The sequence below is a fragment of the Euwallacea similis genome, chromosome 22, assembly GCF_039881205.1.
Source record: "Euwallacea similis isolate ESF13 chromosome 22, ESF131.1, whole genome shotgun sequence".
Taxonomy (NCBI): domain Eukaryota; kingdom Metazoa; phylum Arthropoda; class Insecta; order Coleoptera; family Curculionidae; genus Euwallacea; species Euwallacea similis.
In genome coordinates, this window is record NC_089630.1 from 1,116,479 (window position 1) to 1,139,572 (window position 23,094).

Genomic DNA, 23,094 nt, shown 5'->3' on the forward strand with positions numbered 1-23,094 from the left:
ACTTTTTAACAGCCACTAAACTCCACTTATGTATCATTTCGTTAGCGTTTGATTTCTTTTTGAGAGTCAGTTAAAATGCCGGCAGTGTTCAGATTGAAAGTTAGTTTTCTGCATAGAGCTGCGTTTCGGCTTCATTCTCAGATGTTTAATTATAGTATAACGAATTTTTCCTCTTAAATACGTCACTAGAAATTCCGATTTTTAACTGGAAAATCCCCTAAAACTACTTTATATACGAGATAAAGGGATATTATCGGAAGCCAGTTGCTAATCTTGTCGCTGATCAACTGCGGTTTCTATTTCAGAAAGGTTTCAGCATTTTTCCGCGAAGCTCCTTCAAGGTTGTTTTCGACACCCAAACAGATTCAGTTCATTTACATATTTTTTCGCGGTTTCTCGCAGAACTTTTCAGAAATTCCAGGAAGGATCTGCACCGTCAATTTGGAGAAATCAGAAGAGTTGTTTTTGAAGCCACTTTTCTGTTTTAACGACATATTGGCAGAAACTCGTCAGAAAGTGTTTAAAGTGTATTATATTTAATACAATTCTCATAGCAGTTATTGTAAAATTACAATAAGTACCTACATACTACAATTAAATTACAACTACATATATCACATGTTACAGCAGATTTACTATGAATAAACTTATGGGGGACATTAACAAACCGGTAACGCTCATGAAAACTCCAAAAACAGTATATGCCCCATCCATTTCTTGCTTTGTCACTAACCTAGAAAAACATCCATTACGAGACAATCCTCTAATTTCCACATAAATCCTTACTTGGGTAGCAGAAGCATTCCCCAGTTAATAATAATCCCGTTTGTGAAGCAAAACACTCCAAGGATAATTCCATATTGATAATCGTGAGAAAACACGACTGGAATATAATTCCTGGGCTGGACATTGCACAGCCACAGGAAAGGGATCAAAGTGACAAATCTGAGTAGTCCGAAGACGTAAAAGATCTTCTCGGGTATATCCTGTAATAGACATTGCAGTTAGAGAGAACGTGGGAACACGGCTTATCCCGTCCGTCACCCCATATGTTAAATTTAAGGCGGAAGTTTTGAATACTTACAGTCTTGATAAATACGGTGGCAATTCTTCCTAGAAAAGAGCAGATGTCTGACAACAAGAATGTCATCACAGGGCTGAAGTAGGTGGCTAAAATCAAAGAGGTGAGCCTTATTGGAAGTTCTGATCAGAAACCATAAACCTACAGGCCCATACGGTCTGCTTATCGTGGTCCTCCGAAACCACCAGCGATGTAACTGTCGGATGGCTCATTACCATAGTAAAGCCGAAGTACAAGGCCGTAACAGCGGGGTATCTGATTTTGCAGAGCATATTCCATTGCTGTCTAATGGTATATCTCTTCCTTGTAACATCCTCATGAACAGACGCCAGGGCGTCCCTGTGACAATCAATCTGAAGCCAGCACTACGGGCAGGTTAAAACGTTCTTACTTGAAGGAATTTGATCTTGCTGCCACCGTAATCAAAACTATACTCATAATTATGGTCCCGCAACCAATGGCAAAGTACATCATGGTTCCCTTCGTGAGGTCGTTATTGTATATCCTAATCGAGGCAATATTGAGCAGATCTCCAACGATTCCTGCAACACCCTCTCCTGCGAGACAGGTGTGCATGTAAGCATGGGGAAATCTTGGATAGAGATTCGCTGTGGCTAGAATGTTTACTCCATTCGCAGCTAAAAGCCAAAAATGTTTCAGAAGTGTGTGACGAATTGAGCAGCTATCTTGTACCGTTAAGAACACAGAAGGACAGCAGGACGAAGCAAAAATATTCCACCTGAACTAGAAGGAAGTATTAATTGTTTGGAAATAAGCTAATAGCATCCTCACCATTGTCGGTGTCCATTTTTATGCTGATGGTCAATAGCACAAACACCATCAATTCCAAGATAAGAGTGACGTAGATTCTGGTCATAATTCTGATCTTGTAGGCCACTGCAATGTTGAAGAACGCCACAAGCAGGGAAACCACACTGCTGCAAATCATTTGAACTGAGGAGAAGTTTACCTGCAGGACAGTCCTGTTTCCAGCGGACTCGGTGGGGTCTGAAGTGTTCCTAAATTTATGAAGCCAGAACTAATTTTTTTAAATTAGATTGATTAATTATTTTCGTTCATCGAGGTGGTACGTACATTATTTGATGCAGTGCAGAATGACAGGGGCAGGAAATGGCAAATGCCCAGTAGGAAGAAACAGCAGTGCCATAGAAATGTGGAGTTCACAGAAACGGTGGGCGCGGGCGGGGGAGGGACGCCACTTTTTTCATTCTTCTCGTCCTGATAGTCGATTATGCCTTCAAAACCAAAGAGCTTAAATTACTATTTGCATTTTGTTAGTTATTAATATGTACATGTTCATGATTACGCACTACTTCATTCGTTTTTATTAGCTGTGAATTTTTCCTTGAACATACATATTTTAGGTAGGAATTTGCTAAGTGTGTACTTATGAACAGAATAGTAAACTTTAATGTTTTGCTTGAAAGGAATCCATTAGTAGCGCTAATTATTTAGAATTTTCATAAATAAGTTCTTTGAAGTAACGTTTAAAAATCCTCTATTATGCTATTTATCATACGGCAATATACAGGACGCAAGCGGTCACGAAAGATCTTTTAACGAATTAAAGTCGCAGACAAGTCTTCTAAGCTAACGATCATAAAATATGGAAATTTTCTGGACCAATAATTCTATGAGAAACCCTTTGGCTTAGCTGGATTTACGGCTAAGGGCCGGTGCTGCCATATCTCGGCAACTTTATCAAGATGATAATTTTCACGTCACTGGGGAATTCGGCCAAAACTACGCTGGGATTTCATCGATTGTATATGGAAATTACGTATTTTGTTGACAAATTTTGATATATTGGCACTTGGAGATAGAAATATTTCCGTGTCATGCATTGACGCGAGAAACTTATCTGAATGAGAGAGAATGTTAATTATTGCTTGGAAAATTGTTCCTAAATGAATGTGCCAGACAATGGAGAAAGAGAGAAAGAGCTGCAATTACTTATACAGGGTGGTGTATACCAGAGGTACTGCAATATATTTTAGATGTTCAATCATCAAATTAGGGGCTTTTGAATTAACTAAACGAAACGCGACCCTCTCTATAACTGCTCCTTATGCGCCACTCTGTATGCAGGTGCTTGATGGGATATGGTGAGTTAGAGAGTAGTATAAAGAATCAAACCGCTTTAGATGTTGGAAAATAAAATGAATATTTATTGGAAAAAACACGTTTTTAAGTGTTTACTTTGATATAGACTAAAGTACTAAAATTATATCTCCTAATAGAGCTGGGGAATTTGAAAATTTTTTACTATCAGTGGGCATTTATGTAACTTGGTTTATTGGAGAAGCTTAAGTTTTCCAGAGCTTTTTTAGTCCAAAAAGCACACTTTTAATAGAATTTCTTTTCATCATCGATGCAGTTTTTTCTATTTACTTGCATATTGCGCCGTTTCTTAATATCGTTCGGCAAATAACCGTTACTTCCTTAGGAAACTCAATCTCAAGAATTCGGTTTAATCCTTGGCTTAACCAGACACTAAGGTTCTTAACATTTAAAACAGTCTAGATAGGAATTTTCGATAACACTTTCTGCTATTACTAAAAATAGTCAGCATAAAAATTACTGATTGGACACATCATCAATAGGAATTTATTCCTGTTTCTGTCTAAGATTGCGTTTGTCCGACAAATGTTAACTGTTAATCGTAGGCCTAATTGTGAAAATTTGGTGTAGGAATTAAAATCCCTATTGGAACATTTTCGGCATATTATCTTTTTCGTATTTCTCAATTACTTAAATATGTATTTTATAGCACTTGCCAATTGCATATATCGTGTACTCAATGATTATGATCAAAATTGTTATTGCTCCATTTACCTATAAGCTCGAAATTCGAAACGTGAACAAAAAAGGAGATCATGTTATCCACGGTTGTTTAATAATAAGCTCTCGATGGTTATTTATGGAGACGAGGAAGAAGAGGAAAGATTTGTAGATGTTCAGTAATGTGAAAGTGAGAGACACTTAGTCTATGTACTGGCAAAGTCTTTGGGTATGAATAGTATGAAGGGTCCTTTTAACACTCCCGATTTCAATATTGCAAGCTTCCTAAGGAAAATTAGATGAAAATTTTGAGGGATCTATCACGGTTCGTCTGATCTACAGCCAGTAACTACACAACAAACGCGATGGAAGCTTCGGGAACTTTCAGGAAATAGTCCCTTTTGGTCTAATCTAAATTAACCATCTTCACTTACCAGTAATGACACGTTCCTCGATTATGTCTTCCATACTAATTCTTCTAACACTGAATTATCTATTATTTAACAGCTATAACCGTCAGCTCTGAGGTCTTGGAAAATGACTGGTGGATCTCTCCCTGTGCTTGACTAATTATTGAGGACTAATTAGACAACACTGTCAACAATAATTAGATAAAATCTTTCAAATATTTCTAAATTCCAAATTCCCCAATACCTCGATAGTCCTAAGTACAAAAGCAACTGAGGAAGATATTAAAAACCGTTTGTTTATTTATTCACCTCCCAAAAAACGACACACTTGTGCTAAAACAATGGTTTTGGGAATGCAACAAATGTGAAGATAAAGCAAGAATTTCGATGGGACAGTTTTGAATCATAATGAAAATTCAAGCTTTAGAATATTTTTCCAAAAATTACAGTAACTTTTAGGAGGACAGGAAAGAAAGGGGAGTAAGAGAAAGAAGGAGACAGCAAGGGGAGGAAGAGGAAGGCAAGAGGACGAAGGAAGAGGCAACAGGAGGAAGAAGGTGGCAAGAGGGGAAAGGAGGAGGCAGAGAAGTGGGCTTAAATCTTATAGGAAGTACGAATTTAAAAACAATTATCTCATCATAAGTGCATATATATGGATAGATAGCTGCCTACTCAATTTTTTTCTATGTCAAATCAGGCTACTAGTTATTTGATAGTCTTAAATCTTGTGGGCAATCTAAATTTAAGAACATAATCTTAAATAAGTACATAAATTGTTCCCATAAATAATCGAAACAGCACATTTTTCAGTAATTTTCGAGAACTTTTCTTCTTTTCTTTTCGTATTTTGGGAACTTTTTTGCTAATTGTCGCGAATCGAAAAATACTGAATGTGCATTTTTTTAGTTATTGGTGACTATTCGTATTGAAAAAATAATTGAATAGTATACTACTGTACTGGCCGGTCTCATGTCCATCTTTGACTTTTTCTCGTGTTGTAAATGATTTTCATTCTCACTTGTTCCTTATTTTGTTATTTTCAAGGTACCCCTTGAAAAAACAGGGTTTTTATAAACAAAAAAGTCTGAATTAAAAAATGTGAAAATTCATGATGGCGCCTATGAGTAAAAAAGAAAGTTGATGATGGTTGCTGATGGTTGATGATGATGAATTCGAAACAAGGGGTTTCAAAAATGATATCGCCACGTGTCGAACAGGATTTAAAAAAAAATACATTTGTATTTGTGCTGAAATATTATCTATACATAATATCATGATTTTAAGATAATTTTTCCATTAAAACTTTATTAATTATTTTTGATGATTGGGTAAGACTACCTAATTAAATTCACATTATACATATTAATCTACTCCAGTTAGTAAGTGTTTTGATACATACAAAAGCGGTTGGCACACTGCACATGTAGACAAGTTTTGAAAGTTTCATAAGTTTTATCTCAGGGCAACATGGAAGGAGCTATTGAGGAACAAGTTATAACGAGTAAGTGATAATATTGGGGGAAAACGAGGGTTTAGTGGAGAATTAATATTAAACGAGTGTAAATTTTCTTCAGTACAAAAAAAAAGAAAAAAGGAAAAAGATTTGAGTAATACTTTTATGAAGTAAACATATAGTGCACTCAGACTTATTCTATTAAAATCAGTAAATTTTAATTGTCATTGCGGAATTTAATTAAGTCATAATTTGTCGTCAGTCAAGAGAATAAATGTGTTTTGTTTAATATCATGTTTTTGGAGTATCTGTAAAGGTTTTTTCCTATAAGTGGCTACACAATTGCCAAAACAATGGAATTTTTAACGAGCTACCTGCTTTGCTACTTTGGCAAACTGGTATCAAAAAGTGGTGATAAAACAATAGAGAATATTTTTTTTAGAAATTATGACTTATCAGGATAAGAAATCAGAAAAAGTGCGCTCAAAACTAAAAGTTTCTAGAGGCACATCATTTCTGTGCTTTAGTTTCTTTTTCGTTTTGGGAATTTGCAATTTTCTCCCAATAACTTTCTTTGCAGCTGCAAATAACGTGAGTATCCATAAAGTTTCATGGAAACACGATTATGATTATCATTCCAGTTCTGGCTTAGCAAATTTGCAAACACTACAAATCCAGATGCGCCACGAACTCGTCTTCAGGTCAACTTCGCCTCTTCTGTTGCCATCACAGGAACTGTTTCCTCCTTGATTCTCGGAATATTTAATATCACTATAGCACACAGATTCAAAATTGTGTCTAGAATCTTCATCTGTCTCATCTTGGAGTTGCTGGTTTTCATGATTTTAGCTATAAGTGCCGTAGTGAACACTGACAATGGTAAATTGAAAAAAAAATGTCTTCAAGATACGCAACATGAGGTTTGTTTCAGTTCAGCTCCTGTACTTTATAGGAGTTCTTTTTGCCTATGGCGTGCTGTCAGGTATCTAAGCCCCTCCTTTATAGCAAAAATGACTGAAACTGTGCACTTGCAGGTGAAAACACTGTGAACCTTTTAGCATCAGCGAAACTCTATGTCAGATTTCCTCGCAAATACATGAAGACTTGTTTGCTTGGGCAGAGCACCGGAGGGGTCATAGGAGACATCCTCAATATCATATCTGTAGCAATATTCAAAGATCTCGTCAAGAGTACTTTACTCTATTTCATTATTGCCTGTGTGGCTATATCTCTAACTATGATGTTGTTTGGTTTGTTGTTGAGAAGTGAGTTTTTCAAGTAAGAACTTGGTTTAAACCCGAGAACATGCTATTTATAGGATGCGTATTTTCAGGGAGAGTTTAGAATCCATTCCAGAAAATGTGGACAAAAAGATGCATAGTATTCAGGAATTGAGGCATCTTCTTTATAAAATAAAGTACCCTACTATCATACTGCTATATTTCATGCTTACAACCGAAATCACTCATACTAGTGTAACATCCCTAATTGTGTCCGAACAGCATGAGGATAAGACTATATGGGCTGGTAGGTAAACCAACTGTTTGTTTAATTACTAATTTTAAAAAATTTTTAGAGAATTATTTCAGTCCTGTAATGACATTTCTGCTCTCAGACACCTTCCAGTTATTAGGAAGGCTATATCTAACGTTCTATTCATTTGTATGCTTAGAAATTTACATTATTCATCCAATAATATAAAAATGTTTTCAGCATATGCCAGAAAAGGTATTTTATGTGGTCGGTTCTATCAGAATGGCCTTACTAGTCCCATTTATCTGGATGTGTAATGCCCAACCCAGGCACCATTTACCAGTACTATTTTCCCATGATTACCAATATGGGATTATTATCGCAGTTTTTATGTTTACCAGTGGGATTCTAATCAACTGGAGCGTGCTCTTGGTTCCTAAGTAAGTGAAATACTCATACTTAAGTGTAATTTTCTATTTGAATTTCTGTAGGTTGGTGGAGAAACATGAAACAGACATTGCTTATACTGTATATACGTTCGCGATGAACATATGTGATATTTTTATAGCGCCGTTAGGTATACTTGTCGTTAATGTTATATAGTTCCAATTATGATAGAAAATAATTAATTCAGAATTTTAAAAAAATCTCCAAAATCAATTCATTTCTTGACAATGGTGAAAGCGCGCTTCCTAATTAACGAACTTTCATGCTGGCGCCACCATTTACTGCCTCGAGAATTACCATTCATAACTTCCTCATTCAGTAGTGCCATCTGTCGGAACACGCCTCATACTAATTTTCTAAGGAAATGTTTTTGAGTTGTTAATATTATTTTCCGCGTTTTCAGCATTCAAATTTCTAAAACTTACAAAAATGAATTATACGAGAATGGTAATTAATTGACATTTTCATTGGGGAGTGGTTCTATCGTGAAATACACTCAATTTAAAAAATCTATTTATGTTCCATTTATACCATACTTTTACAATAATCGCATTAGGTGCCATTAAAGCGCTTTTATGGCCCATTAATATTCTATACATACATCGAAACGTAGATTATTAAGTAAACACATGAATATCACAAACAATAAATTTTTCTAACGAAAACACCCAGAACCATTTTGCACAAAGTCCTTGGGGCAGTTTTTAGGAAAAATTAGATTAAACTTAGACGTATTCACAAACTTCACTCACGTGCCCTTTTTTGACCGTACTGTACGACACGTGACAATTCCTGAGACCTCCGAAACTTCGCTCTTATAATACGTGTTTATTCAGATTTCTTCACGCCTAACAAGGAAAATAAATTAACTTAAAACTGACTACTCAAATTCTACTAAAAGCCACAAAATTCAATTTTCTTCTACACTTCTCTAAACTCATCCTTCAAACACGTCCTCATCTGTTTTTCTCTCTCCTCAAAAACATTATCCTCCTTAGGTTCGATGCTAAATTGCTTTGCCTGCTCATAAATAGGGCTACTACTCCTTTTAGGTGACTTTTTGCAAGTTAGTGTTAGCAGAATGGTGATTATGATTAAAATCCCAACACACCCTCCTGAGATCAGGCCCACAGTGAGTTGAGACAGGGTCCTGAAGCGAATTTTCTGAGTCATAACTTCAGCGTCTTGCCAGTTGGTCCAGACCCCATTGTATTTCGCTGGGTCTGCATTTGGGTCTCTGGGGACGTTTATTGGGGCCCTAACGGAGCTTTTATACCTCCTGAATTTTTCTTCTAGACGAGCTAATACAGAAGGTTTCTGAGAAGCCAAGTTAACCTTTTCACAAGGATCTTCTTGAATATTAAACAGACAAGGAGCTTTAATAGGATTGCAATCGTTACTCTTTAGCTGATTTTCAGATTCCGGGCACTTAATTGCAGCATCATTCCTCAATCTCATTACGTCAGTAATGTTTAAAATATTGATAGAGAAGTTGTTAGTTTTGAGCTCATTTTTTTCCTTGATTTGCTGATACGTGACCAGGCCTGAGATCGCAGTACCAGCAGGGCTGTTGATGACTGATTTAGGGTCATAAATATACGAAGAATCTTGACCACTGCTTCCATACCATAGATCTTTCATTCCCTTTGATATAGACCCGTAAAGGTATTTCCAGTCGCCTTGTCTCAAGGCTCCAATATCGAAAATGTCGTCTATGTTGTGCAGGATTTCTGTGCGAGGGGATTCAGCACTCTCAGAGATTGATTTCCATTGATCTTTTCCATCTAGAGAAGGAGAGAGCTGGTTCTGGTCAATTCCTGAAACGGTTGATTTTAAGGTAAGTTTTCTATACGTTTTATTAAGGTTACCTGCAGCACTCAATAACGTGGGCAACCAATCAGAAATATGCATCAAATCGTTGGAAACTCTCCTTGGATTTTTGATAAGAGGACTCCAGACAGCCGCGATGTTCCTCATTGCCCCCTCCCAAACGCTGGCTTTCATCTAAACTCAAATATTATCACAACCTGCTTATTGAAAAATCAGAAACACTTCTTACCCCTCTAAATGGGAAATTTGACCCATGATTGGCATGAATCCCATTTGATGCAGCTCCGTTATCAGACATAAAGATGATAATTGAATTGTCCAACATTCGTTTCTCCCTCAAAGCTGTGACCACAGCTCCAACACTCTTGTCCAGCAGCGACACCATCGCAGCATAAATCCTTCTTTCTGGATCCTGGATGTGGGCAAACTTGGCAATTTCTTCATCAGGAGCCTGCAGAGGGTCCCAGTCATTCCCCGCGTGAGGAGCCAAGTGGGCCAAATACATGAACATTGGGTGTTCAGTGTTGTGTTCATGGATCACTTTCACTGCCTCTTCAGTGAATAGAGTAGTGGAATATTTGCCTTTTGCATCCCAATCGACAGTCATGTTGCGACGAAAATCGTAACCGTACTCGCTTGTGTACTGTAAAATCGAGGTAAATAATTTACTAAAAAAAACATGAGAAGTAGTTTATTACAGTGGCATGAATGGTATGATCGTAATAATCGTGGAATCCCTGCCAGTAACCATAATGACTATCAAATCCTCTGAATGTGGGGGTGTACTCTTTCTTGAAGAAACCCAAGTGCCATTTGCCAATTGCCCTGGTGATGTAACCGTTTCTTTTGAGGTGCTCTGGGAGTAGGGTTTCGTTTAATGGTACTCCCCACGGTTCTGGTTCGAGGATGACCAAATGCTGCATGCCTGAAAGCGTTCGAGAATCAGTGACAAGAAGTTCGCTTAAAAAGGATGTAATCGATGATTAAGGGAAATGTAAATTATCCACCTGCCTCGTGTAACAATCATTCATCAGTAGATTTCTCGATAAGAATAGGTGTACACCATTCTCTTTTTAAGAGGCTAAAAATAACAATTAGTTATTGATTTGATATAATCTTTTTCACATTACGTGGCTGTTTTTTTATATATGTGCCCATATTATGATTAGCGTTATATAGCTGTCTTCTAAATTACATAATCAATCAATCAAGTTTAAACTGCTAATTGGCATTGGCCTCAGGAAATCAATTTAATTTAGACACTATGGATTGATATACTTCGTTTTGGCTATACCACTCAAAAGCCCTCCTAAGAAAACTTATTAAAATAATCATAAAAAACATAGATGCATAATTAAATGATGAGCTACCAGACGTGAACGTAGGACTAGACGTAATAAAGAAGGCATTATCAAATATTAAGACTGATTTTTAAGTTTCTTATGCAAACCATAGTCTTTTTCAATTCAAGGAAGTTTCTAATTTACTTAGGTTCTAGAAAATGGAGGTTTCAATTGCCTAAAAATCTAAAACTGAAAAAAATCATAAAATTCTTAAAAATAGTGAGTTTCTGTTGAAATTACACAACCGCTCTGTTGACGCCAATTATTGAGTGCCTTAAGAATATCAGCACTCCCACCAGCGCCCTCTAGCGGAACGCGCCTCGAGTTAACTGGAAGAGCTTTTGGAGCTTCTTGAAGCAGTTCTTAAGTCTATTTCTTGCGTTTTCACTGTTACTTCTGTGAATATTAAACATAGTTTTCTTTCATATGTACACTTCGACTGCAGCCTTCCTTAAAGCACCACATTAATATTAAATAAATAACAACAAAAATATAAAAACCACAAAATGTAAAAAAAAATTAATGTAAAATGTTTGAATGAAACAGTAAATTATTGGCATACTTGGCGTTTTTATTAGTTTTTTTAATATATATAATTAGGCGAGCCTTAATTAGGGAAAAAATTACTGGAATTTACTATAGTAATTAAAAATACTTTATGACTGGTGATATATCTTTATAAGCTCCCTATATAGGTGATAAGTGTAACGAATGTCAAGTACAAGGTTGGCCCCCATTATTTATAGGATATTGCGTGCCCAGTTGTAAAGGTCTAGAACCACTTTTTCGAGCCTCAACTAACTGACTAATTTCCTCGCTTACGCGACCATGCAAAAACCGACACAATAACGGATTAATACAAGAAACAATAATTAATATTAATACATAATAACAGAATTCAAAACAACTCTCATGGTTTAAATGGCATATAAATCCGATTATCTTAAGTCAAGAAATTACCTAACAGCCAATTATCGATATCTTAGCTAACTCTAATAATTACAAATCGATCAAGTTCATGGTTTGTAAACTTGACTTTTTTTAAAGTTTATGCCATTGAGGATTTATGATTACGAGTCTTGAGTGCTTCAGTGTCATGTGTGACCTTGTGCAGAAAATCGAAATCATAGAATTGCAATGAAAGGAAATTTTCCTGTTATTGTATCAGTGCGTTTAGTTCAACTAGGGCAGGTGATAATTGCTCTTAAAGTTCGTAAACTTGACCTCAAGGTTCCTATTGTGTGGCCTAGATTTAAGTTTCCGTGCATATTGTCTCTCAAGGCGAGCAATGATACGTATCATGTGATTTTGAGAAGGACATTGGATCTAGATTGTTTTTGCATCCTATTCGTGCGGTGAAGCATATCCTGGTAGAGGCTTAAGATTTGCTTCAATTGGGGCTAAATAAGGCGCTTTTATTTCATGGAAATTACCTTTGAGGTAAAGATGCATATTGGCATAATTTTATAGCAATAACATGGTAATGGTACGCCTCTGACATTTGAAGAATCAAAGTGGAAATTTCCCTGAATTTGAGGCATGCGTGGAGCCCATGCATCCTCCTGTAAGCAGTAGCGTAGAATATTTTCTGGAGATTTTAGAAATTAAAATATTTTCCTTTTAAAATTTACGAATCGGCCCGGGACGCCTCTGATTTTGCGAATATCATACTAAAAATTTCCTTAAATGAAAAACGTACTTCAAGCCAACGTATAGCTCTGCAAACAGTGGTGTCGAATGCTTTGTTCAAACTTTATGATTTTGAGAACACAGGGGTAGTTAAAAGAATTTTTTGGAATAATTTCCAAATCAACCATGTAAGCCTATGATTTTCAGGAACAATAGTGAAAATTTACCCACATCAGCCCGTTACGCCTATGAATTTTTCGTTATAAAATTGAAAACTTGCAAAAATCTTCGATATACTTAGAGCCCTGACATCCTACTACGAACAGTGGCGTATCACGCTTTCGCGATAAAGTTAAAAATATATAAAGCCACAAGCGGGGTTTTCTCACCTAAGTGGATGGGGTACTTTCCAGTCAAAAACGAAGCCCTTGAAGGGGTGCAAAGGGCCTGCGTGTAGTGGCTGTTTAGGATTACTCCATTATACGCTAAAGCGTCAATATTCGGAGTAGGAATCTCGTTGCTTCCATGAAAGCTTACATCGTTGAACCCCTAAAGCAAAAATAAAGAATGTTAGTCTTTTGTGATCACCCGGATATATCTTCGTGTACATCTAATCCGGATTCTACTGCTAAGATGGAAATCCTTAATGAGTTCTTTAGAAGAGCTTCATGAGGGTTTGGTAATTACATGATGGTAATCTAATATTCTTCGAATGGCATAGAAAGACTGTTGCCGCAAGTTCTTCGTTGCATAAAAATGACGTAAATTCCCTTTAAATTAGTGAAGAAACTGCCCATCTAGTTACATAAATTTTTACATAAGCCCAAAACTCATGTGTGTAAAGACTTAATTGGAAAATCAACACTTGTTGTAAAGCGTGTACATAAGGATGTGTGTGTATGTTTACGTTTCCTATACGGTGTCGAGTTAATAAGGAAAAATGCTAATTACTTAATGGGTGATCTGAATTTACATTAACGTATAAAGGTATATGGAGTTTTTATGTATTGTGGTGTGCATTTTTAGTTCGCTAAGTAAGCAATAAATCAGAGAAAAACTTCATAATTGATGCATTCCTGCCGATGGGCGTGTTGATGCAAATGGGGAAAATAAGAAAGAGACCTTAATGAGAGGACCTTCATGGTGATGAAAAAACCACAGGCTTGCTGAGGAGTTTAGGGAATTGTGACTAAACGTAATGACGTCAGAGGGTGTATCCCAGATCCCCCTTGACGTCATCAAGCATGCAGTAGTCAGAGTTCCCGCTAATTAACACATTAATCGTGATCCTTTTTAAGGCATTTCTATGCATTTGTTATCAACCATCTTTGAATAGTTTGCCGACTAAACACACCCACTACACAATGTAGGTTAGGCTCCCTATTATATTTATCTATCTCATGGTTGGGTGGTACTGATATATGAGCATGCATTAGATTGTTAAACCAAAGGTCAAAAAAGAGTAAAAACTCCCATAAAATTATGTATTTCTGAAGATTAATTAGAATTCAAATTAGGCAATTTAATTACACACTACAATTAATACGGCCTTGCTGGCTGTTAAAAATTATGAATTTACGCCACATCCACTCTACGCTCTACTAACTCTACATACGATCTTTTCTGAATCCCAAAATACGTACCATATCATCAGCAACAATAACTACAATGTTCGGTCTCGTACTCTTTTTATTATCAATCCCCAGACTTGCAGCCACCAAGCACCCAAAAACCACCAAGCACTTCTTCATTTCTTCGCACTAGTAGACGTAGTTCGAAGATATTTTTACCCAAAACGGTCTTGGCGGGATTCCTAAGTCAACCAAAAACCTCAAGGCCTATGGTATTGACTAGTCGTGGAAGGAGACTGTCTTGGACTTGGCAGGAGGACTGTTTTAAATCCTTGTAAGGTTTATTCTCCACTGGGGGGAGGGTCAGTTTCGCTAGTGCGACCGCGAGTGACGTCATTGGAATCACCGCATTACTTGATTTCCTGTGGTTCGCAGTTGCTACTTCAGATTACGTGTTGGGTGGTAGTAAACTCGACTTGCTGGGCTGATATTGACAAAGGATATTAGAGAAAAAAAGGCAAGGAACCGCTGATCTCGATCTGGGGTTCTCCTGCAAGGGCAATTTCTGGATGCAGAAAAGATCAATAAATGACTGAAAGGAAGAGGAGCTTTCATCTCAGTTTCAAAGTCCTCAGTAGGTCTTCTTTGTCTTCCTTTCCCTTCCTCTTTATCATTATTTTCTTCATTTCTACCTTTTCTTGGTCATACCACAACCAGTACACTGCGAAACGTGTATATTTGGAGGCCAGTCCAATCAGAGCTTTGTCCTGTGCTTCATTCAGGGTCAGATTCGTTTTCTTGTTTGCTCTTGCAGTAGATTTTCCCTTTCTGGATCACCTCTATGATCCATCATCATGTTTGAAAGCTGTTATGGTTAATTTGTTAGATGATCTAGGATATATCCTTAATGTCTTAAGAAACAATATCATGAGACACCTGTAATTTCCTCCGTCTTTCCTCTCAACTCTTCTACTCGCTCTTCTGCTGTGAGGATAATTGACTATTATCCTTATTAAACTTGATCTTAAACCTGAATAATTATTTCGTTCTATAGCATCTGCTCTTACCTACAAGTCGATAAACGATTTGTGTTAAAAAGAGCTCAAAGAAAGAGAATCATTAATAATGAGTTTGTGTGTTTTCCAATCAACAATGCAAATATTGATATTTGCGGTCCTCAAATTACTGTTTACATTAATGTGCGAAATATCCTAATTTATCTAGTCAACAGCTCAGTGATTCAGGTCTCAAACAAATTATCATAAATCTGAATTTTATTATTCTATTATAAATCAAGCACATCCAGTTGCTAAAGGAACTACTGAGGAAAATCAAAGAGATTTTAGTTTCAGGGTCATTTCAGTAGAATGCTAAATCCCCAGGTAGGATCAAGTAGCATTTTCTTCTTCTGAAAACCCATTTTCACTCACATCCTCCAAAACCATGAAAGAGCATCGTAAACCACGAAAACTTGAATGCGACCGATGGTGAAATCCTTCATCAGTTAGAGAGCCTAAAGTCATTTCCGATATGGAGAGTAACATAAAAAACATCGAAGGAGATGTATCTTCAGAACTGCTTTGGTTCCGATTTTCTAAAGGTGGGAAGGATTATGAGTAATGATCCCGAGATTTTCTCACTTTGATATTTATTCTATGCTACATTAGGCGATCTGGCACGTGGCATCAATGCAGTCCACCCAAGGATTCCATGTATGCTTAAACAGCTTAGGATCGGCTCCTTCAATGTTCAATTCCCCCTCGATTTGAGGCACCAGCCCCTTCCTGTAGTCCACCAAAGCCCGCTTCATCCGCCTCACCACACTAGGGAAGAATTTAGCTAAGTCATTTTCCTCGCAGGGGTCACTGGGGATGTCATAGAGACACACAGCCCCACCTAAAACCAAAATCTTCTGTAATGGATTTAAACAACAATTTTCTTATGAAGAATGTTTCAACCCTTACTGGCGGGATCGCAAGGGTTCTTTTTGGCTGCAGAACATTTCACCGTAGATTGTTTCCTGAGGTTCTCATATTCACCCTCAGTTAGGGGTGTATAATTGATTTTTCTGGTTATTTTTCCAGCAGAACTCTCGTATATGGCTGAAGTGTTGTATTGCTGCTCTTCAACGTCTTCCGTCACAATATTACCGTAGTAGTCGTTGTAAGTGCCATTTTGGCTGGTACCTTGGTAGTCACATTAATAGTAATTTTTTCTTCTCAAATATATGTTTTCTTTACCAACGATCAGCTTCCAATTATAAAATCTGAGACCAGCGTTCCTGGTCTTCTCGTCAATATTGAGTAATATGTCGTTTCTTGCCGAGGGCAAGTCGTAAACCAAAGTTGACCACAGGTCAATTCCGTCCATTTCAGGATCCAGGGCCCCAATGTCGCCCCCTGCAGCTGTGAAGAGGGTGGGTAGCCAGTCAGTGACGTGCACTAAATCTGTAGATACCCTCGCAGTTTGGACTAATAAAGGGCTCCATATAAAGGCGACACTGCGGATTCCTCCCTCAAACAGGGTATCCTTCATCCCCCGAAGGGGAAAGTTGCTGCCATAATTGGGGTTATCCCCTTTTAAATGTTAAAATTTTCTCTTAAAGCGAAAGGGGTGACATACCTACTGTGGCTGCCCCATTATCACTTATAAACGCAACTATGGTATTGGTCAACATGCCCTTCTTCTCCAGTGCTTCCATGATTTCCCCCAGGCTATCATCCAGCTTCGATACCATGGCTTTAAAAGGATATCTACTAGAATCTTCTATAATATTGTATATAGAATTATTACCCGCATAAGTGCGCCTGCTAGAATCAACCACATGCCTAAACTTATTAATTGTTTCTTGGGGGGCCTCCAAGGGTTTCCCCTTATTGGCTGTATGAACCCCTAAGTGGGACAACATCAAGAACAAGGGTTTGGCAGTATCGTGATTGGAGATAACGTTTATGCTGTGTTCGGTAAACAAGTCTGTGGCATATTTGCCTCCTTCTTCGAAGGCTGGAATTCCGTCTTTTCTGAGGTCGAATCCGGTGTAGTCGTGATCGTTATACTTAAAAAATGAGAAGGAATGAATGAATTAACGGATGGACCAGAATGGAGCATCATACTGTCCATGTAGACAGGTAGTCGTAGTAGCTGGTATATGAGTTGTAGAAGCCAAGGTGATGATCAAAGCCTCTGGAAGTGGGGGTTTCGTTCCATCTGCTGTACCCTAAGTGCCATTTTCCTATTAAATAGGTGTCGTAACCAACATCCTGGAATTTTGAACGGGAAAGTTACAGGTATAAGGTGGTAATAAGAGGATTACCTTCAGGTAAGCTGGTAAGAGCTTTTGGTCCGGGAGGGCCTTTCTTTCTGCAGCTACAAGGCTTGGTCCTTGCATACCTGGAATTTTCACATGGTATAGAAATTGTAGTAAATTGAGGTGATTAGTTGATTAAGAGCTGTGAATGAAGCAAGGAAGAACCTTAATAGGAAAACTGACCTGAGAGTTCAAATAATTTCAATGCCGCCAATAGCGAATGCTTTTATGCCAAAGGCAAACAACATAAAAAGTTCCAATGAAGAAAACATCATTTTGGTGTCAGTTTTTAATCAAATATGAAAATATTTAAAGAATTAAATTAACATTTTTTTATCTCTTAAAATAGAAATTTTTCTTGAGAATTTGGTGAAGGAGAGATTTTTCACACTAAATATTTCAATTTCTCAATATGTTCATTCCAGTGCAGTTTAGTTTAAGGAACATTTGAGAGCCTTAAAATAACTCATCAGATCCACGCAAGTACTGAATAACTAAAATCCAGACAAAAATCTCACTCACAGTCTTCACGTTCACCACTCCTCCAGTGTTCAACCTCTTCCTCCTAAAGGGCAAGAGAAGATTCATAGAAATCTCAAATTAAGAGCTTATCAGTCTCAGCTCTCTCAAAAGTTCAATTTATAACATTTGATTTATGACAACAATTTAATTTATGCCAAGAATTTGATTTATGACAACAATTTAATTTATGACAATAATTTGATTTATGACACCAACGTTATTTTTATGGAGTGGTTGTACTTTTTGGGCCAAAACTTCAATAATGCGTTCGCATTATTTAAAACCCCCCTCACCCCATCCCTTAATAACCTCGTCATAACTTGCTATCAATACCTAATCGCATAGGAAATTTGCCGGTAAGTAGGGCGGCTCTGGTAGGGGTGCTGTATGATTGAACATAATGGCTGTTCATAATGATGCCATTATAAGCCAAGGCGTCAATGTTGGGGGTGGGAATCTGATTGCTGCCATGGAAGCCTACGTCGTTCCAACCCTTAAAAATCAATTTTTCAATTTAGTTAACCCTCAAAGGCTCGCCTCTTGTTCTGATGAAGAGATCCTGGAAGGATGACAATTTGCATTCATTAATTAGGAATAATTAATTGTTATTAAATAAATGTGATATAGACATGCGATGGGAAATCCGACAGGAGCCCTGACCATGAAATCCGCCGGCCAAACAATATTTTACATTAATTAGCCTCGAATGAATTAATTTGCTGAAAGGATTTGTCAGGATCTGATGATATTTTGAGCCGGAAACTGAAGAATTTTGGAATACTAGATAGTCCTCTTTAGAACGTTTTTTTTTTTAATAAAAGTTCTTACCAAATCATCTGCTATTATGAAGATTATGTGCGGGGGCTGTTGGGCGGCAGTCCGGTGGAAAAGCAGCAGCAGCAGCGTCGGCAGGCAAAGCTCTTCAACTTGTGGGTGCATGTCTCAAAAACTCTCTGAAAAAGAAGTCGTTAGTTAGTATCGTGTCATCTACGTTGAAATGAGAAGACGGAGGAAATGGTGAACTGAAGACTGCGAAAATTCAATTCACGTGAAGTAGCTGGGGGAAAAGGGGCGAAGAAAGTATTGATCGCTAATCATTAATAGTAACCTCAATTTCTCTCAATGCTCATCGGTAAACCTTGAATAGAACTCAAAATGGGACTTAGCCGGGGATCGACCGTTCCGCGGGGGAAAATCGCTGCTTCTTGCAAATAGCAAAGCAGTGAATCTCGAATGTTACATTTGCACTAATCGTGATGTATAGGCACATATTAAATAACACTCATGTAGGTCACTTACACGTACATGTAATTTACCTGTTCTTATTCAACTTGTGAACCATAAATTAGCTTCTTCGACAATTAAAACGTATACCATTCACCTGGTTGCTGTTTTCATGCTAATGTATGCATCGAAATCGCGCTTCAAGCAAAATCTTGACCGTCTACTAGAAGAATTTTTTAAGTGTTGGTTGTTTTATAGTTTTATCGGATCATCAACAATAATTAAAACCCGCAGAGGTGAGCTTTGCAGCCACGGCCACCGTTTATCCGGCTCAACTAAGTGTGAAGTTCCATTGCTTGATTTGGAATATAATAATGGGCATGATCACACGGAATTAACTGGGTTGAGGAAGACATAAATTTTGAGATGCATTCACTATTGTAGTAACGAAATTCACCTCATTAGTGAAGCGACTTTCCGGTATAAATCTCCCAAAAACAGAAGTCAAAATGCGGATTAAATTAAATCGGGAACGAAGCCACCAAGGCGGATGAAACTTAATATGTCCAAATCAAACTTTGTTGAGCTTTTCACAATGGTCAAAGCGCGAGTGGGACCGCACCCGGGTTTCGTCTTTTTAATTAAAACGTTGAGGTGGGGCCCGCATTTGCATTTTATGATAAAGCTCTGATTAAATGGACTTTAGTCCGATGATGGACCAAGAGGTTTCCTAAAATCCATTGTTGGTTTGGGGAATTTTTCCTTTTCAATTGTAGGCCTTCGCTTACTTAATTTATGCCCAGAATATAATTTCTATTCAACTTCAGGGAATTCAAGTTAATTGCTCTTGCTGATTCGCCAGTGTTGCTGAACTGAGTCTTTAAATTCACTTTGGTAATTTAGAGGAAACTACATATGGGAACTTGAGAAGAGTTGGAGCTAAGGAGTATGGCCACTACCTAGAGAGCTTTATATACGGGGTGATCAAAAAATGTTTCTTTTCGAATCACTCACTAAGTCCGTGTCAAAATTCATTTCAAAATATCCAGAGTCTGATATAGATTAAATCAACATCTGCTGTAGATCTGAATTGTCAATTTCGAGTTTTGTAGAGAAAAAATTACAAAATCGCACAATTTTCATGGGCATAGACGCTTTCCAAAGACATTCAATCCACAGATATACAGCACTGATGCGATCATGGAAATAATCTTAAAACCCTGTGTGTCAGCACCTAAAGTTTACTGACAACATGAAAACAGTCTAATGTAGCAATCGAAATTAAGTAATTAAGCATCAAATAAACAATGATCTACTAAATCCTTAACAGAAGGGTTCGAAGGAACCAAGAAAGGTTCAGATTTAGTGTAGTTTCCGTGGTTCTGAGGTGTACAGTGTATTTCACGACACTAGTGATATGAAGGAGTGTGTGCTTCTGCGCATCTCCATCTCTAGTATGCAAGAAACGATGTAAACAATGGAGATAAGCTGTCATACCGCAGGAGCTTTGCAATGTTGCCGGCTTGTTTTTAAACAGCCAGGTTGCTTGATTGTTATTTAAAGTTTGCTGTCAAAATTATTTCATATAATTTTTTTCCAAAATTAAATACAAAAACAAATACAGCTCTTAAATATGAAACAAAATATAATTATAGAAATAAACAAAAACAACAGTAAAAACTTAATCAATGGAAATTAAAATAAAATCCAAAACTAAAATTTAAATGCTCAAATCGGTCCCCTTTTTGTGCAAAAGAATAACCGTGCCGGTCAGAAAAATTCTGCCGCACATTTGCAAGTGTTTCTGGGCTAATAGTTTGCATGCAATTTCGAGTTTCAATTCGCAACTCATTTAAATTATTAGTCCTATCACCTTTAAATCTATAAATGGTAGATTTAACATAATCCTATTAGAAAAAATCTGTAGGAGTTAAATCAGGAGATCTTGCTGGCCACAAGATGTTGCCCCATCCACTTATCACTTTGTTTGGAATCTCCCTCAAGACATTTTCTAACAAGAGCGGTATTATGGGCAGAACAACCATCTTACTGTTGCACCATACGTCTCCTAATTCAATTCTTAGTTATTCGATTGCCGGAATAGTTTGAGTCTGGAGTAGGTCGAGGTATCTCAATCCGTTCAAAGTATGTTCAGTGAAAAACAGACCAATTATATGGCTACTTAAAATACCTGCCCAAATATTAAGTTTTTGAGGATATTGGGTTCGTGTATTGTACGTTCTGTGCAAATTTTCCTTTGACCAGTAACGAGTGACGACCGGATTAGCGTGACCCACTAATTGAAAGGTCGATTCATCCGTAAAAAGGATGTTTTTGATGAAGTTTTCATCATATTAGTCCTTTCTATTATTGCTTCACAAAAAACAGTCGCGTCTCTAGGTCTTCAGGAAAAATCTTATTCATTTTTTGTATGAATTATACCTGTTTTTCCTCAAAACTCTATAGGCCATTGCACGTGGCATATTTAATTGGTCCACTTTTTCCGTGAGGGACTGATCAGGATTTTTCTCAACACTGGCACAAATCATAATTTCCTGCTCTTACTTTTTATTGTTATCTTGTGAAGAGCGTTTATGATGCAGGGGTGAAACACATCTAATCGTCTCGAAGTTGCAAATGGCATGACGCACTATATCAACACTAGTAACGGGCCGATAATCAAAATTTCCTAAAAAACAAGAGGCAAGCCCTTCTATGGATTGTGTTGAATAAAATTGTTTAATCATAAAGACTTTTTCTTCAATTGTAAAAATTTCCATTTTATTACGTTTTTACTCGCTATTCTATCAATGCGCGGAAGATAAGATTATTTCAAAATTTTGAGAGTAAGTGAAGAAAAGATAAGAAGAATAAGTGAAAAAAACATAAACAATAGATATGTAGAAACTCTTGCGCATTCGCCACAATTTTTTGCCTCGCGCATTCGCCACACGAAAAAATGTGGTGAATGCGAAAGGGTTTATATATATGTGTGATTTTTTTCAGATTTTTAGAAAAACCAGTTTTCAAGTTAAAAATTATAATTGAAAAGATGGAGGTTTAAGGGTTTTTCTGGTCTAGGGGGTCAGGGTAAGGGTATTTTGCGCAACTGATTAGCATTAGAGAGTTATAACTTTCGTACTTATATGCCCATTCAGTTAGATTTTTAATTTAGATCAAAGGGCATTTTGACTATCTTAATGGGCAGTATTCTTAGTTACTTAAAGAACTTAAAGAACAAACGATGATATCACAGCCCAAGCTGTACTCTTCTTTTTTGCCGGTTTTGATGCCATTTCTACAACTATTTGCTTCGCCTTTTATAAGCTGACAGTCAAAAAAGATGTGCAAGCAAAGCTTAGGGAGGACGTTTTTGAGGCTCATGAAGCCAACAATATTAAACTAATGTATGAATCTTTCCGCAAAATGAAGTATATTTGTTAATTTTTGAGTTTCCAGCAATAGTATTTTTTTAGAAATGTTCAGGAAGAGGCTCTCAGCAGTAGTAGCTTCGCTATATACCATGAAACTTATATCCCTAGATGAATTCTTTGTACCCTTAAAATCTAGAGATCATCTGCTTTTCTCGCCTATAAGCCTCTATATGGTACCGGCTTACTACCCAGACCCAACCAACTTCGACCCAGAAAGATTTTCAGAACAAAACAGAGACTCTATCAACCTTTATGCTAACATTTCGTTCGGAGCTGGCACTAGAAACTGCATCTGCCCCTAATTTGCTTTGTTGGAGTTTAAGGCAGTTTTCTATTACTTACTTTTCAACTGCGAAATCATCCCCACAGAGACAACAAAGGCCGAGCAGAAGGATGATTTTTGTTCGGCTTAAACAGAGCTTCAAGGCTCTAAGTGAACTAAACGACGATTTTCGGCGTTTGTATAGTCAGTTATTTCGCCACTAAAAATTTGCGAAAATGCCCTCCGAAGGAGCTCTTGACAAAGTGCTGAACCGGAATATTAAAATTGCCTTTGAACTTGAATACT

The 23,094-nt window shown here is 37.2% G+C and overlaps 5 protein-coding genes across 6 annotated transcripts; 2 read left to right on the forward strand and 3 right to left on the reverse strand.

Moving 5' to 3' along the window:
- Positions 1 to 559: 559 nt before the first annotated feature.
- On the reverse strand, positions 560 to 4,509 carry LOC136416055 (equilibrative nucleoside transporter 3-like). The gene is made up of 9 exons (XM_066401039.1): positions 4,318 to 4,509; positions 2,177 to 2,337; positions 1,874 to 2,120; positions 1,775 to 1,825; positions 1,473 to 1,719; positions 1,227 to 1,420; positions 1,085 to 1,170; positions 787 to 986; positions 560 to 733 (listed from the first exon to the last, which is right to left on the reverse strand). Exons 1-9 carry the CDS (start codon positions 4,349 to 4,351, stop codon positions 622 to 624), a joined length of 1,332 nt encoding a protein of 443 aa, XP_066257136.1. The 5' UTR covers positions 4,352 to 4,509; the 3' UTR covers positions 560 to 621.
- A 1,149-nt stretch (positions 4,510 to 5,658) lies between these two features.
- On the forward strand, positions 5,659 to 8,468 carry LOC136416056 (equilibrative nucleoside transporter 3-like). 2 transcript variants are annotated; one of them, XM_066401040.1, is made up of 9 exons: positions 5,673 to 5,794; positions 6,189 to 6,337; positions 6,388 to 6,625; positions 6,678 to 6,728; positions 6,781 to 7,024; positions 7,080 to 7,273; positions 7,323 to 7,408; positions 7,460 to 7,659; positions 7,711 to 8,468. In XM_066401040.1, the coding sequence occupies exons 1-9, from the start codon at positions 5,761 to 5,763 to the stop codon at positions 7,820 to 7,822; spliced, it is 1,308 nt and encodes a 435-aa protein (XP_066257137.1). In that variant the 5' UTR covers positions 5,673 to 5,760; the 3' UTR covers positions 7,823 to 8,468. The 2 variants fall into 2 exon arrangements, with proteins under 2 accessions (XP_066257138.1, XP_066257137.1); XM_066401041.1 differs by lacking the exon at positions 6,189 to 6,337 and having other exon boundaries at positions 5,659 to 5,794.
- On the reverse strand, positions 8,166 to 14,404 carry LOC136416054 (arylsulfatase B-like). Its single transcript, XM_066401038.1, has 6 exons — positions 14,112 to 14,404; positions 12,858 to 13,017; positions 10,195 to 10,421; positions 9,726 to 10,139; positions 9,535 to 9,670; positions 8,166 to 9,483 (listed from the first exon to the last, which is right to left on the reverse strand). The coding sequence occupies exons 1-6, from the start codon at positions 14,217 to 14,219 to the stop codon at positions 8,588 to 8,590; spliced, it is 1,941 nt and encodes a 646-aa protein (XP_066257135.1). The 5' UTR covers positions 14,220 to 14,404; the 3' UTR covers positions 8,166 to 8,587.
- A 1,266-nt stretch (positions 14,405 to 15,670) lies between these two features.
- Positions 15,671 to 19,755, reverse strand: LOC136416137 (arylsulfatase B-like). Its single transcript, XM_066401182.1, has 10 exons — positions 19,185 to 19,755; positions 18,697 to 18,821; positions 18,202 to 18,361; positions 17,353 to 17,429; positions 17,153 to 17,299; positions 16,833 to 17,094; positions 16,662 to 16,778; positions 16,280 to 16,615; positions 16,004 to 16,225; positions 15,671 to 15,935 (listed from the first exon to the last, which is right to left on the reverse strand). Exons 2-10 carry the CDS (start codon positions 18,805 to 18,807, stop codon positions 15,703 to 15,705), a joined length of 1,665 nt encoding a protein of 554 aa, XP_066257279.1. The 5' UTR covers positions 18,808 to 18,821; positions 19,185 to 19,755; the 3' UTR covers positions 15,671 to 15,702.
- A 2,483-nt stretch (positions 19,756 to 22,238) lies between these two features.
- LOC136416310 (cytochrome P450 9e2-like) lies at positions 22,239 to 22,828 on the forward strand. Its single transcript, XM_066401428.1, has 3 exons — positions 22,239 to 22,249; positions 22,329 to 22,499; positions 22,579 to 22,828. The coding sequence occupies exons 1-3, from the start codon at positions 22,239 to 22,241 to the stop codon at positions 22,826 to 22,828; spliced, it is 432 nt and encodes a 143-aa protein (XP_066257525.1).
- Positions 22,829 to 23,094: the final 266 nt, after the last annotated feature.